The 16,134-nt window shown below is 42.6% G+C and overlaps 1 protein-coding gene across 1 annotated transcript; it reads left to right on the forward strand.

The window, feature by feature from the left end:
* The first annotated feature begins 1,406 nt into the window (after nucleotides 1–1,406).
* ipo9 (importin 9) lies at nucleotides 1,407–15,482 on the forward strand. The gene is made up of 24 exons (XM_027278794.1): nucleotides 1,407–1,723; nucleotides 3,968–4,029; nucleotides 4,589–4,675; nucleotides 4,813–5,014; nucleotides 5,575–5,663; nucleotides 5,773–5,859; nucleotides 6,004–6,123; nucleotides 6,361–6,461; nucleotides 6,823–6,881; nucleotides 6,990–7,141; nucleotides 7,228–7,326; nucleotides 8,489–8,595; nucleotides 8,745–8,884; nucleotides 9,036–9,198; nucleotides 9,835–10,061; nucleotides 10,319–10,467; nucleotides 11,144–11,272; nucleotides 11,367–11,642; nucleotides 11,771–11,937; nucleotides 12,715–12,848; nucleotides 12,929–13,048; nucleotides 13,367–13,480; nucleotides 13,570–13,646; nucleotides 14,614–15,482. Exons 1-24 carry the CDS (start codon nucleotides 1,564–1,566, stop codon nucleotides 14,722–14,724), a joined length of 3,132 nt encoding a protein of 1,043 aa, XP_027134595.1. The 5' UTR covers nucleotides 1,407–1,563; the 3' UTR covers nucleotides 14,725–15,482.
* The last annotated feature ends 652 nt before the right edge of the window (nucleotides 15,483–16,134 follow it).

Genomic DNA, 16,134 nt, shown 5'->3' on the forward strand with positions numbered 1-16,134 from the left:
AGACTACACCTGTTAACAAAGGATGCAGGGAGGTTTTAGCACACGGCTGGCAGTCAACTTGTTGCAACTAGTTAATATGCATAGTATTGCACCACCCACTGTGTCTAGCTGTAACTGGGTAGATGCTTTCATTTAAAGCCACGGGACTCAAACTTTCAAATACACTACATGGGTAAAGGTATGTGGACCCCTGAACATTTCAACTATACGTGATGGTCGAATTTCCAAATCATGGGCATTAATATGCTGATAGACAGCCTCCACTCTTCTAGCACGGCTTTCCACAACATTTTAGAGTCTAGCTGCAGAAATATGGTCCCACGGATCAGCCTCTCATGTTAGGCAACAAGTCCTGGCTCACAGTCGTCTCCCTAACTCATCCCAAAGTTGTTGGCTGGGATTGTGGTCAGGCCTCTGAACAGGCTCGGGATAACCACACACAGGAGTATTGAAACAGAAACTGGTATTCCCAAAACTGTTGGACACACTTTTGTCTACAATACCATTTATAGATACAACCTAATCAGTGTTGTCAAAGAAGATGCCTGTCAAAGCGCAAAGCTTTGTATCTTTGAAGTGAGGCCACAGCTGCATCATACTCCATACTCCATAGAGAGTAGTGCTGCAGCAGATTTTGGGATTTGATGTCAGTTTTACTGAGGCAACTGAATTTCTATACTATATATTTATTCAAAGCCTTATTAATAAGATGACAAGGTCATGTCATACCAGCATTTTCATTCACAACATGTTTCTTAGAGATTTTGAGGTTTTATGCACAAATTACTGCATGCATGTGCCGGGAGGAAATATGATCATATCTCCTGGTATTTTATTAAGACATTCGCTAGCAAATAATAAGCAACCATCCAATATCTGTAACCACTTATCCTCATCAGAGACTATCCCAGATGACTTCAAGAGGCACGCTACACCCTGGACAAGTCGCCAGCTCATCACAGGGCACATGGAGACAAACAACCACTCACACTAACACCTATGGCCAATTTAGAGTCTTTGGACTGTGGGAGGAAGCGAGAGAGAACCAAACACAGCCATGCAAACAGAAGGTACGAACCAGGAACCTTCTTGCTGTGAGGCCACTTCTAACCACGGCATTGTGCAGGATAACAGGCATGAAGATTTTAATTTTGTAGGCAGGTGAATACCTAATTTTGAAATGCAGGTACTAGTGAATTTAGTGCTTTTACAGCATGGCAATATTTTATTTTTAAAAACCTGAAAATCTGACTTTATGGGGCTTTTCTCTGACATTCAAGTCAATTTGAATATTTGTAACTAATATCTCAGACAGCAATTGAATACGTTGTTTTAACCCCGCTCCACAAGAGGGAGACAGAGATTTAAAAACAGAAAAACACACGTGGGGCCGAACCGGACGACAAAATGTGCTTCCTCCTGTGAAACCCCGCCTCCGCGTTTCCATGCATTGGCGCGCATCGCTCCTGTGGCTGTAGCTCTCTGCTGCTCCTCCCCGGGTGGTGGTGGTGGTGGACTGACTGACTGACTCTGTAGCGGGCTGCGGGTGAAAACACAGCAGGCATGAGTGCGGCAGGTAGTGCTCGGTCCGGTTCGTCCACCGGCCCGGTCCAGCAGGGACTGAAAGAGGCTCTGATCGAGACGCTGACGGCCATCCTATCCCCGATACAAGAAGTGCGCGCCGCCGCGGAGGAGCAGATCAAAGTGCTGGAAGTGACAGAGGGTGAGTGGGAGCCAGTTTCTTGTGGCTAGTTACCCGGTGTTGGTGCTCATTTAACGGCATGGGCCTCTCACAGAGAGCGGCACCATGCGGACAGCTGCCCCGGGCTTGGACCGGTGCTAACTTTTAGCTGTGTTTGCAAAGCTGGGACGGAGCTAACAGCCCGAACGATGGACGGGAAGTGTCCGGGCTCCCGGTGGCTAACGTTAGGCCATTTTTCCAGAAGTTAGTGATGACCAAGTTACATTAAAAGCTCATTAAAAGCGTGTTTGAGCGGCTCGTGTTGATGGATGTGTTGTTTTAAAGTGACGTGCTGGACCGGCCACAGCTCAGCGTGTCACAGTGTAATGATTAGCCAGGCAGGGGGTTATACTGAGCACATGGAGGGGGCTGCTGTGGAGCCTCAGCGCTGCTTTACTCCCCCACCTCACTTCAAAACGTTCATTTGACGTTTAAGTTACGTTTACAGCTCATTATGTGTGTGTCACGCTGATATAGTGTCATAATTAACGAAGCTAAACCTACACGCGCACCGTTTCTGGTCTCGAGCGTGCCGGAATCCGATAACGTCACTTGGAAACGGGTCGGAAATGACAGTAACCGTTAGCAACCGTGAACCTCACAGTTTAAATCTCTTTAATTCAACTTTTATTTAAGCTGTAAGGCGACTTCCAGTAGTCCAAAAGTTTAAAAAAAAATAAAATAAATAAAAAAAGTAGTATCACTTCCCAAACTTTTTTTTTAGGATTTTATCCCGCCGTCGCTATGGCAACCGCCGAATTCCCGATGACAGATTTCCCGCGAAGATGTCTTCACCCCCCCCCCCCAACACACACACACACACACACACACACACACACACACACGGATCCCGCCTCACAGCCTGCCAGCCTCCTCCATCATCATCAGGAGATGAGAGACAGACAAAGAGGACTAACAAGCCAAGTTTTTCTGACTTGTTACCAGAGGGCAAAGTCAAAGAGACAGACTGTACACATACAGAAGTTCTGAATATAAAGAATTCTCACAAAAAAAAAACATCTCAGTACCACGATTTGACCTTGTACACTGTTACAGTAACTGCCCGCAGTGCGCTACATTCCAAGTTGAGTTGATTGAGTTAAAAATGAACATTTCCGCCTGTGTACAACAGTGCATGTTTAATGTTTTGATGTCACAGAGACTCAAATCTAAAGAGAAACCAGCATAGTAGCCCCTGTGCCTCAGGTTTATAATCATTTATTAACACTATAATAAACAGTGAAGGTGTGAAAGGTCTGAAAACTTATCAAAGCTTGAATTGTGTGATTTCTAAACCAGTTATGTACTCAAATAAACAGCTGAATGACTTTTTTTTCATGTTATGTTTAAGTTTTGCGGAGACACACCTGATCCAATTTCTGTTTTAAATTGCCATTAAAGCAGCTGATTGAATTCACAAGCACCTCGGCTATGAACTTGACTATACCTCGTGTAAACAGTTAGTGAGAGTCAAATGATACCTATAACAAAATGTTGTATTTTATTTTCGATAACGGCCTCAAATGGGACAGATGGATACAGTATCCAGCGGCTGTAGCTTACACTCCACTAGACTTTCCATTGTCTGCCCTGCAATCCCCGTGCTGCTGGTGAAAGGCTAATTGTGCACGCTGTCTGTCTGTCGGCCGCGCCGCAGCAGCAGCGTCGCAGCGAGACTGTCCCTTTCCGCTGGCCTCTCTCTAAGGCAGACACTTTGTAGGATTGTCAGCACTAACATTGTCTTCTGGCGCCTGATGTCACTCCAGCGAGAGAGAGCGGGTTCAGAGCTGAGGTCTGATGCTGAGCCTGAACTGTGTGTTAATCTCTCCGCATGCCTGTCAGGCCAGGTTCAAACCACTGTCGAGCTTTATAGCTTGCTGGGTTATTGCAAATGTTTTTAGCCTCAGAGCCAAATTATGTCAGAATTGTCATAATCATGTATCGTAGCACAGAGTTTCACAGCCAGAGTTTGTTCTACATGCTGATTAGGCGTGGGAGAGTGTACTGCGATGTCACTGCCAGGTGCCACTAAATCATGCACACTGGACCTTTAACATATTTTCATGTTTTAACAGCAGCAGCTACAACTGCAAAAAAACAACATAAAATGTATTCACGTTGGTGTTTAGTAGAGACATTCTTCATGAAGCCTTTTAGATATGAGTTAATATTTTTATTCCCACCCTCATCCTGTTTTTTATATATTTATTTTTGTTTGTGTTGTAGAGTTTGGCGTCCACCTGGCAGAACTCACAGTTGATCCTCAGGGAGCGCTCGCAATCCGTCAGGTTAGTCTCTTGAGACTGTGGTAGAGAGGAGGACGCTGAATAAACTGTTATCCATCATGGACAATGAGCAGCACCCTCTCCACCACACAGTGGACAGACAGCGGAGCACGTTCTCCCACAGGCTGCTACAGCTCCGCTGTCGAAGGGACAGATACAGGAAATCTTTCCTGCAAAATGCCATTACACTGTATAATAACAGCTAAAAACTCAGGTCATAATTTACTGTCACTGCACATTTCTATTCTATTTCATTTACTATTGCTATTTTGGTATTTTATTATGTATAATTTGTTCTTTATATTTGTATTCTTGTGTTGTCTGTTGTCACTGTGTGTAATGCTGCTGCTGCACTGTAATTTCCCAGCTTGGGATGAATAAAGTGTCTGTCTGTCTGTCTGTCTGTCTGTCTGTCTGTCTGTCTAAAAAAAACAAAGTACATATGTGCAACGGAGTGAAGGACATCCAGCCCACACACATGCATGTCACAGTTATTCTGACATTATACATCATGATGTGTTTACGTACAACTTAATAACAAATATCCTGTGGCTGTTTGCAGTTAGCGTCGGTCATCCTGAAGCAGTATGTGGAGACTCACTGGTGTTCCCAGTCTGAGAAGTTCAGGCCTCCTGAAACTACAGATCAGGTAAACAATTCCTCACCTTGAGTACATTTATTTTCTCTGCTACTTGCCGAAGTTTTATCTCTCAGGAGTATCCTTGCACACAATTTTCATTTGACCTCCGAGGCCAATATTGTCAAACTCCTGTTGTCCCCCTCCAGGCTAAAGCTGCCATTAGGGAGCTGCTGCCAAGCGGTCTGCGGGAGGCGATCAGCAAAGTCCGCTCCAGTGTTGCATATGCCGTGTCGGCCATCGCCCATTGGGACTGGCCCGAGGCCTGGCCGCAGCTGTTCACCCTGCTGATGGAGATGCTGGTCAGCGGAGATGTCAATGCTGTGCACGGGGCCATGAGGGTCCTCACAGGTATGTAATGAGAAACACACAAACACTGAAGCTGTAATTGTACATCCTCTAAAACATCATGCCAAACAATCCACTAAAAACTGGCCTAGATTTTCAAAATAAGAGTGTTAATAAGAGAATAAGAGTTTTGGAGGGAAGTGTTATTGTTTATATGCATATGCAAAGTTAATAAACATGGAAATTGCATCTATTTTATACCTATATTTTAATAATTGAATACCTTTTTTTTTTTAAGTTTCCTAACATAATAGTTTACACATTTATTTCACTCCAATGCATTTGCCTGTATTTATTAGTCTATATTGTTCTAAAATTGTAGCTGCATGGCATAAAAACGACGACACTGGCATGTCACTCCTGGGAGTCCCTGTAGATATAAAACCCTAAACTCTTGATGATGTTGCACCTTCAGATTTTCTTTTGCAAACTCTCTACATCTTTTGGTAAACTGAATAACTTCAATCAAAGAACTCTTGAGGTAGAAATCATCCTTTTGAAAAATACTACAAAAAACAGTTTTCACTTACCTTTTAACTTAACGAACTGTCTGATGTGTGCAGAGTTTACTCGGGAGGTGACAGATACACAAATGCCGCTTGTGGCTCCAGTCATCTTACCAGAAATGTACAAGATCTTCACCATGGCTGAGGTATTTGTGCTATCTTTTTTTACTGATAATACCCCTAATTGATCTGCATTGTTTCTGTTTGACATGAAGTCTGGGACACCTTTTCCAAAATGAATGTGATCTGTTGCAGATTTACAGTATTCGTACTCGATCCAGAGCAGTAGAGATATTCACCACCTGTGCCAACCTCATCTGTGCTATTGAAGAGCTTGAGAAGGTGAGACAGTGACAACAAGACGAAAGATTTTTTTTCACATATAATAAATAATAATTACATAATTTATTTAAAGCAGACTTTGTAAACGGTCCTTATATTTTATATTTGTATTTATTGTACCCCCCTCTCTCTCTCTCTCTGTAGGGTGCAGCCAAAGCGTTGATCTTCCCTGTGGTGCAACAGTTCACAGAAGCATTTGTGCAGGCTCTCCAGATGCCTGATGGACCCTCGTCTGATAGCGGACTCAAGATGGAAGTCCTCAAGGTTAGAGACTCTATATACCAAAAAGTCATGGAGTAGTTACTTAGCATGACTCTTGAATTAAACCCTGAATGTTTAGCTGTTATTTTTTAAACAGTAAAACTATTTGCCGTAACAAAATCATGGTATTTGTCCAAGATAAACTCAAGAGTAGTGATTTTTAGTTATGTTAAAGATGAACTTGAAGTTTATATTATCTACATGTCAGGCTTTAATTCTGTGTCTCTTCTGTTTCATCAGGCAGTAACCGCGTTGGTGAAGAACTTCCCTAAACCCATGGTGTCCTCCATGCAGCAGATATTACCCATTGTATGGAATACGCTGACTGAAAGTGCAGCTTTATATCCTATTTATAACTGTGTATTAGCTCATTTCTTTCTGGGATAACAATTGCTGTCTATGATTTTAGACCAGTGAGTAAAAATAGCTTCCATTTGAGGTGAAAAAACACGTTATAGCCAGAGGTTTTACTTTATTTTTGGCGTTTGTATCAAACAGTTTGAAGTTTGTGGCCTTTTGGTTACATCCTCTCTAAACTACTGCAGCAGCTCATGTTATTATGTGGAAGTCACCTGCTTATTCAGCTAGAACAAACATTCATGTTGAGAAAAAGACTCACAGAGCAGAACACCACAAGAAAAGTAAAAGCTAAGAAGACCGAAAATGACTTTTTAGTCGAGCATTCCTTAACCAAATGTTCACTTATGTGCGAACAGAAGTCAACTACACAGAGGAGGTGGATGATCCCATAGACTCAGACGGTGAGCAGAATTCACATCGTCATACCCATTTTTTCTTGTCATGTTTGTAATGTTAAAATGCTTCTTTTTTTTTCTCTCTTCTGATTATTTATTGGCTCATTTTTGCAGGTGAGGTTTTAGGTTTTGAGAATCTGGTGTTCAGCATCTTCGAGTTTGTCCACACACTGCTGGAGAACAACAAGTTCAAGAGCACAGTGAAGAAAGCCCTGCCCGAGCTCATCTACTACGTCATCCTGTACATGCAGATCACTGAGGACCAGGTGAGGATTGACCTGAATATGTGGGAAGTGTGATTAAATATACAGCCTGCATATTTAGTTTGATTTGCCTGTGATTGTTTCTTCAGATCAAAGTGTGGACAGCTAACCCTCAGCAGTTTGTAGAGGATGAGGATGATGACACCTTCTCCTACTCCGTCAGGATCTCTGCTCAGGACCTTCTGCTGGTGAGATAAAAGCATACATCTCTTATTGTATTAAACAACAAATCACCTTTAGCCTAAAAGCTAATCTGAATGATTCATTTTATACCTAACCTGTTTGGTTTGGTTCAGTCAAACTCTTTAGTGTGCACTAAACAACTACACTAAATGTCAGGGTCTCTGTCTGCCTTCAAGCAGACTCTGTGTGGCATGTAACAACATTAATTAATGATCTAAACTACTGGTGATTCTGTCTCCTGATGCATGGAAGTGATGTTTAGTCTGTATTTATATAAAATAATGTTGTAGGCTATGCATGTGATTAATTGGAAAGTGAAAAGGAGCTAAACCAGAGTGTCCTCCATCTGATACAAGTGAGGGAGATAAAAGTTGACCACACGAACAATCCTCCTGTAATTTTAGGGTATAAAATGCTTTTAATGCCTTTTTCAAAGTGTTTTTTTCTCTATCTCTATCTGTTAGTCACTATTTATGATAAAGAAAGCCCACTTAGAGTCTCTACTAATAATGTTCATAATCAGTTATTTCTTTATGAGCTCTTTGTGACTGACCTGCGGTCAGTTGCCGAAACTGTCCGATAACTGAGCTGCCTGGTGTTTCCACACGACTTCACGTTTGTTAAACACAAATAAAAGGTAGCACATATCATTCCATTCTTTGAGACTGACTGAAATACAGATGTGAAAAGCCTCAGTTTTCCACAAAGTATGACTCTGGGAGGACAGAGTGCTTCTCAAGCTATCAAGTAGAACCCAGTTTGTTTGTCTCATACACATTTTGTGTATTAGTTTCCAGACAAAACACATGAAGAAAGAGGTCAAATAAAATCTTTCCGCTTTTTAATCAGGTTTTCAGATGATGATGATGGGAAGGCGTTCATTCCTGCTGGATGACTTTATCTACATAGTCCTGGAGAAACACACCTCCATGCTCTCGTTTGTCGTCTCTGAAATTTAAGCCTCAGGAAACAGTCGAGGCATCTGTTAAATCACATTGCCCACGTCCTTGAAAAAGGCTGTTGTTTACTTACGAACAGACATTTCCTGTGTGGTGTTCAGGGCTTAGAAATGTCCAACATATATAGGTTTGCGGTGGTTTCATAGCAGCTCGCTTTACAGCCTCTGCTCCATCCTAATGATCGTAACCTTTTGACCTCTGCTTGCAGGCTGTGGCTGCAGAGTTTCAGAATGAGAGCGCTGCAGCGCTGGCAGCGGCAGCAACCAGACACCTCCAGGAGGCAGAGCAGGCCAAAAACAGTGGCAATGAGCACTGGTGAGGAGAAACACTGACACTCTGTCTCTGTCTGAGTACATCCCACAGTCTGGTCTCAAAGCTCTGTCGTATTTCTTAAGGACAAAACTTTAAATGTCGAGCACAACAACCTACTTTTATTGTGTTGTTTGTTTGTTTTTTTAAACCAGGTGGAAGATCCATGAGGCCTGCATGTTGGCCCTCGGCTCTGTCAAAACTATCATCACAGAAAACGTTAAAAATGGTCGAATCCAGTTTGATATGCACGGTTTCCTGGCCAGTGTTATCCTCGCAGATCTCAACCTGGCAGGTGAGTCCTTAACTGACCCCTTTTGAGTTTTATATTACTCTGAAGTTCCTCTATGTTACTACGAACAATAAAAACATTTAATTATTGAATTAAAATGACGCCTCACTGTTTCTCTCTCTTCTCTTGTTTTGTTTTTTTTCTTCTCCACCAGCGGCGTCTCCGTTCCTCCTCGGCCGAGCTCTGTGGGCGGCCAGTCGCTTCACAGCAGCCATGTCTCCCGAGCTCATCCAGCAGTTCCTCCAGGCCACCGTCAGCGGTCTTCACGACAGCCAGCCGCCCTCCGTCCGCATCTCTGCAGTCAGGGCCATCTGGGGGTGAGCAAGCTGTGTTTTTTAACTCTGCTGCAGAGTATTTTTATGATCTAACACAGCAAGCATGAACAACTTTATCTCCAAGCCAGAAGAAACAGTCCAGGCTGTAGTCAGGGAAACCATATTAGTCCCATCAGCACACTGTCAGAGTTATTATAGCTGAACACATTCTGTTATGAACCAACAGGTTTGAAACTGAACTACATCTTTTCTATAGACAAATATTATTTTTCCCCTGGTATAGGGGCAGAGTTGGATGAGTAGATGCCACTTTCATGTCTGTATGGTAGATGTGATGCTACAACCAGTTAACTTAGCACAAAGACTGGAAACGGGGGGGAAACAGCTAGCCTGCTCTGTTTAAAGGTAACAGAATCTGCCAGCACCCCTAAAGCTCAATAATTAACACATTAGAGCTTGTTTGTATCTTGTTGCCGCCAGCAGCGACTCCGGGAAGTAACTTTGCAGAGTCTGGCTTAGACAAGATGTAACGTGTTGTTGATCTTTTCCTCTTATTCAAAACGGGGAATAAGTGAAATGTTTGATCTTTTTATTCACTTATATGTCATTGAAACTCAAATAACATCTCAAATAAGATACAAAAATAAGAATGTAAACTTATCTATTATCATTCCCCAGGTATTGTGATCAGCTGAAGCTGTCAGAGAGCACCCACGTCCTTCAGCCCTTCCTCCCCAGCATCCTGGAGGGACTGGTGCAACTGGCCGCTCAGTTCAGCTCAGAAGTGCTCACCCTCGTCATGGAGACTCTGTGCATCGTCTGCACCGTCGACCCGACCTTCACCACCAACGCGGAGAATAAGATCTGCCCCCTCACCATTGCTATTTTCCTTAAATACAACAATGGTACTGCTATAGCTCCTCTAACCACGTCAGTCAGGCTGTTGCACTCCATTCACTCTCTCTCTCTTAATCTTCCATTTGTCTTTCAAATTGTCACAGATTTAAGAAGAGAATCATGTTTTTTTTTTTTTTTTCCTCCGTGGTCCCAGCTTATCCATGTCAAAGTGTTTTCCAGAGAAGACATAGACATGAAGTGAAGAGACACAGATGTGATTTGTCTCTTATCTTTTCTCAGGACCTGTCTCCTCTCTTCTTCACAGACCCCGTGGTGGCGTCCCTGGCTCAGGACATCTTTAAGGAACTGGCCCAGATCGAAGGCTGTCAGGGTCCCATGCAGATGCGTCTTATCCCCACGCTGGTCAGCATCATGCAAGCTCCTCCGGACAAGATACCCACTGGTCTCTGTGCTGTAAGTCGACAGGGGTCACAAAAAAACACAAAGATGTACAGAAAGTGGCAGGTGGCACAAAAATAAACCTATAACTAATTCAATCAGTCATTCTGTCCTCTTCTGACGATCCAGAACAAAATACCACTAAATGTCTCCACCAGTTGCCCTCGTCCGTCATCCAGCTTCATACCTTTGTCGTACTTTTTGCACACACAATCTCCTGTTGTGTTGCATGTAATCAGCCAGTCAATAAGAAAAAAACATCATGTATTCCAATAGAGTGAAACTGAATTTGCAGCAGTTGGCAGAGAGTAAGCAGCGTGGGCACGTCATCCATCTGGCATAAGCTGTCGGATCAGTTCTTCGTTTTACAGTTTGATAAATTGAGACACAAATCGTGACAAATGTAATTACTGTGTAGATAAAACCTATTTTTAACCCAGTGTATATGGATAGGTTAGCCATGTTATTAGCGTTTGCTTATGCTGTATACTCTGGTGTTAGTTAAATCATTTTAGTCAGCAACCAGATGATAAAAACAGGAATCGACCCATTTCCGCCTCACGCACAAACATTTCCCTGAAATCTGAAATGATGACTTGGCGCATAAATGTTGTTTATCTGAAAATAAACAATCAGTTCTGTCATGTAATCAGAATCTGACCACTTTTCTTCCCGTCTGTCCGTACCACAGACATCTATAGACATCCTGACCACAGTCGTCCGAAACACCAAATCCCCTCTGTCAGAGATGCTGGTGTGCCAGGCATTTCCTGTGGTGGCTCAGTGCACCTTACGCACTGATGACAACACAATAATGCAGGTAATGCACTTTTTTTATTTTTTTTTTATCTAAAGAATAAATATTTAAGTATAAACTTTTAGATGGCATGTGACATCTTCCTTCCTCTCTTCAGAATGGTGGCGAGTGTCTGCGGGCGTACGTCTCCGTCGCCCTCGAGCAGATCGCTCAGTGGAGGGACGAGCAAGGAAACAGTGGCCTCTGGTACGTCATGCAGGTGGTCAACCAACTGCTGGACCCCCGGACCTCAGAGTTCACGGCTGCCTTCGTGGGCAGGTTGGTGTCCACTCTGATTTCCCGAGCAGGAACAGAGCTCGGGGAACAGCTGGACCAGATCCTCCGAGCGATTCTGAGCAAGATGCAACAAGCCGAGACTCTGAGCGTCATGCAGGTAGAGAGACAAAGTTGATGTGAGCTGAAACATCAAACCGGTATCCTGATCCGTCTGTTTGTCAATGATCAGTACTTACTTATTTCTCCTTTCCCTCTGCCTCGTTTCCCCTCCTCTTCTGTTTGTAGTCTCTGATCATGGTGTTTGCACACCTGGTGCACTCCCAGCTGGACCCTCTGTTGGAGTTCTTGTGCAGTCTGCCCGGCCCAACGGGGAAACCTGCCCTCGAGTTTGTCATGACAGAATGGATGAGCAGACAGCACCTCTTCTATGGGCAGTACGAGGGTAAAGTCAGGTCAGATATCTTAATTTACCATTTATATCTACAAGTAATACTCTTTTAAAAAAACATTTAGTAACATTCAGTTGAAGTCATCCTAGCAGTTTACAGATACTAACCTGCAGCACAATGTTAAAAGTTACAGCCCGCAAGATCTGTTGGATGTTTCTATAAATATCATCCTTTTCTGAATAAAAAACAAATAAAATTTAAATGGAAACTTCAGCTGCAGTTACTTTCCTTGCCTGTAGATGGCGAGATCAACATGTCCAGGGTTTCCCTCCATCAAAATTGGTTCTTTGTCTGTTTCTCGTAACTTTCCAGACAATCCGTTCAGCTGAACCTTTTGTTGTGCAACACTATAAATGCCTTCCAGGAGAGCCTGTCTGAAAAAGTGTGCTGTTGTTCCAGATTTAAACAATTATCATGTCTCTGGTCTCCTTAGCACAGCTGAGAACCTTTTTGAGTTCAGACATGCAGAACAGCTATAGACACTTTTACCATCTGACATCTTACAAACTGGTTATTTTTAGATCCTTTGACTCAAACAGCTAGCACTGCACCTCTACAATTGGATGATACTGGCTGGGCCTGATTTGGACTGCTTGATGTGGGTGATATTGAGTTTAATCTTCCACATTAATTGACATTTTCTGCTTCTAGTGCAGCTCTAAAACAGAGTTCAGCTCACGGCGGGAGCTGAAATGGCTCATATCCCGTTCACAAATGTGCCTCTGTTTAAAACTATTTCTTTCTTTTCTCCACCACATATCTCACCCTTATGTTCTGCAGCACGGTGGCTCTCTGTAAGCTGCTGCAGCACGGTCTCAACACTGACGACAAACGTCTCCAGGACATCGTGGTGAAGGGAGAAGAGATCTATAGCCCTGACGACGGCATCCGCACACGCTCTAAATCTGCAAAGAGTAAGGCACCAAATCACCGAAAGATAGTTGAATCTATGACCATAGATGGCTGTTAACATTGAGCTGTGTCTCCTCCACAGATCCAGAGAGATGGACCAACATTCCTTTGCTAGTGAAGATCTTTAAACTGATCATCAATGAGCTGTCGACGGTAGTGGAGGCTAACGCCAGCAGAGCGAATGCAGCAGACTGGAGCCAAGGTGACTACAAACAACACAAATACTTCTGTGTATCTGTTTTTAGATAGGGCATGTGTCCTTTGAGGGACATGAACAATATCTCCTGTAGTAAATTATTGGAGGTAGTCTTTTGGCAACGTGTTCTCTATATTTGATGTCACTCTCAACAGATAAAATAGTAATTTTACACAATTACCAACTGCCGTTTCATCACGATGTACCGGTTTCTTTTGGGTCATACAATATATCCACATCCTGCCCTTAACTTGCTGAAAGGTTGTAGATATGATTTTTTTTTTTCTTATCTGTAAGCTGAAGAAGAGCTGTTGTTTGTCTCAGATTCCAGTGGTATGTGGGAGGACAATGAGGCGGCAGAGGGAGAAGACGACGATGATGAGGACGAAGGGCTTGCAGGGCAGCTGCTCTCTGATCTTATTGCATCCAACAAATATGGTACTAGTTTGTCTTCAGTTCATCGTGCTCCTTGCTTACTGTTACTGTAGTGTTTCAGGTTACTAAGTTTCTGTGTTCCTCTCTTGCAGATGATGATTATTATGAGGATGATGAGGAGGATGATCCAGATGCCTTGAAAGACCCTATTTACCTGATTGACCTGCAGGTACGCTAACTCTAAACTTTTAGTTGCATTTCAGATATTTCCATTAGTCACCATGGTATAAACCTTGTGTATATAGGATGTTTATAAGGTGTTAAATGACTATATAACACTATAAATGCTGTCTGGGAAGAGCTGGCCCCTCAAATTGGCTACTTCTGTCAGTGCATGATGCTGCCATCGTCAGTTTTCTGTGTGAAATCAGATCAGAAGATCCTCCAATTATAAAAGTCAGTCCTGTTGTATTACTCTTTAAAAGAAGCTCACAGTTTGCACGCGTAACTACTGACGAGTAACTGTTGATTGCGCTGTTATTTTCAATCACTTCCTCAAACATCAACAAATTACAAACTGTGTGTTTCTAACTCAAGAAGATTTTGATCAAATGTAAACCATCCACAAGAGAGAGACTGGATTCCCACAAACATCACGGCACGCTGCTTCATTAAAGTACAATAGTTAAAGTCTTCATTATTGTGGCAGCTTGATTAAAATCAAAACCAACGTGCATCGACTGCACACAGATCATCTTCCTCCGAGACAGATTATCACAGACGCACAGAAGTGAATACTACTCGTACAGTACAAACGTAGTCACACACCTGAGGATTTTCAGCTCTCTGATCCCTCAAATGAACACGGTGTCACATGGATTAGTAATGAACACATACGCACTTTGGTTTTATTGACACCGGGAAATGCCGTAAAAATCTTTTTAATTTCAAAATGTTTCATGTACCCGTTTCATGGCTTTAGGTTTTTAGGGTGGTGTCTATTCCTTCTCTTGTTTACTGTGGTTTCCTCCCTCACCTGATTCACGATCAAATCTGAACGTGAATTTGTACGAGCTCCAGCTCCACCTTGTTTTTTTCCGCCGCCCTCTCTGTGCTCTGATCCAGAGACTCTCCCCACAGAGATCAGTTATCGCTTTTAACACTTGACCTGTAATGTATCGTCTGTCTTTTTCCAGGCCTACCTGACAGACTTCCTGACACAGTTCGCCCAGCAGCCTTGTTACAGCATGTTCTCAGGCCACCTGAACAACACCGAGAGACAAACCCTGCAGTCTATAGGCCTCTAGCACCGCCACCTGCCGCTCCGACACATCTTCTTCCATTTATAGCGCCCTCTCGTCTATTGTCCCGTCAGTTCTGCTCTCATGAAGAATTTACAACATAACTAAGAAAAGGAGAAATGAACTTGGGATCATGGGCCTGGCAGAGGAAGGGAACTGTTATGAAAGAGATTTACACGCACTTACCCATAACTCTCCTGTTTCTGCATACTTGTGATGGGATGTAGCACTTTGCAGATGTTAAACTGAGGAAGATGACGAGGTGAGAGACTGCCCGGGTCTGTTCCTGAAGAAGGTCAGAGGACTCACCATTTTAGTGTAATTTCAGACTGGATGAGGTTTGAATAAAAAAAAGGTTGAGGCTCCACAGTGGGACAGGTGAACCATTAAACATGAGCGGACTATTTTGCCATGTCCTATTTGTAACTTAGCCCGTTATTTTTGTGTTTCTGTGCAAACGGAGTAAAATGCAACATGGGAAAACTTTTTCCAAGAGACTTTACATTGATTGAAGCAACAACAAAAACAAACATGTTTGGAGAGAAACATTTGGCGGCCTTATATTCCAGAAAACGCCGACTGTTTCTGACAGGAAATGAAAAAGCTCTTCGACCAGCTGTCGTGTCTCGGGGTACGGTGGGTATTTGGGAATTCACACTGTTGCCATGGTGATTCACAGCCTTGTCATTTCCTTGTACCCATTGAAAGTTGGGATGGAAAAATTTCTAAATAAACGTCCCAAAAGGACAACATTTCCAGATTGATTTCCAGATTCTTCTCTTTTTCTCCCCACGCTGGGAATAATATTTGCAGGTTTTTAATGAAATCTGAGAATTAAAAGTGATAAACACATTTTATTTCCACTCAGGAGGATTTGATCACCCTTCATGCTGCCCCAGACTGAGACATTTTACTGACATGCTGCATTTTTGCATATTTTAAGTAAAAAAAACATTTAATTCAAGGTGTCTTTGTTCACTGATTTGTGCTCAGTATAAAGTCACTGTACAATGAAAGCTGTTGCTAGAGTCAGTTTTGACATTTTTATCAATAACCTTCAGCCATAACATACATATGGTGTTAATTATGATAATCCATTGATCCCTATATGTTGGTAACACTTATTTAGCATTTATAAGCTGTATATAAACATTGAAAGTAGTTGTAAGATGATAAAAGGACATTTATTAGTGTTTATGAATGTACAGATTTTGTTATTGTAACCAGTTCTATCAAGACATTTTCTATTACACATTACTTTGTTTTTTCTTTATCCGTTTATATACCTGTCACTACTAATGGGTACCCACCACAGGAGGAAAGGAGTACAAATGCATATTAAACACTTGAAGGTCCAGTGTGTAGGATTTAGTGGCACCTATGTGAGGTTACAGATTGCAACCTAATGAATACTCT

Source organism: Larimichthys crocea, chromosome VI (genome assembly GCF_000972845.2).
Source record: "Larimichthys crocea isolate SSNF chromosome VI, L_crocea_2.0, whole genome shotgun sequence".
NCBI classification, from domain to species: domain Eukaryota; kingdom Metazoa; phylum Chordata; class Actinopteri; family Sciaenidae; genus Larimichthys; species Larimichthys crocea.

Coding starts and splice junctions, on each gene's coding strand:
- ipo9 (XM_027278794.1), top strand. CDS start 1,564: ATGAGTGCGGCAGGTAGTGCTCGGTCCGGTTCGTCCACCGGCCCGGTC. Junction 10,468..11,143: donor TACCCACTGGTCTCTGTGCT/GTAAGTCGACAG, acceptor TCCGTACCACAG/ACATCTATAGACATCCTGAC. Junction 13,481..13,569: donor TATTGCATCCAACAAATATG/GTACTAGTTTGT, acceptor CCTCTCTTGCAG/ATGATGATTATTATGAGGAT.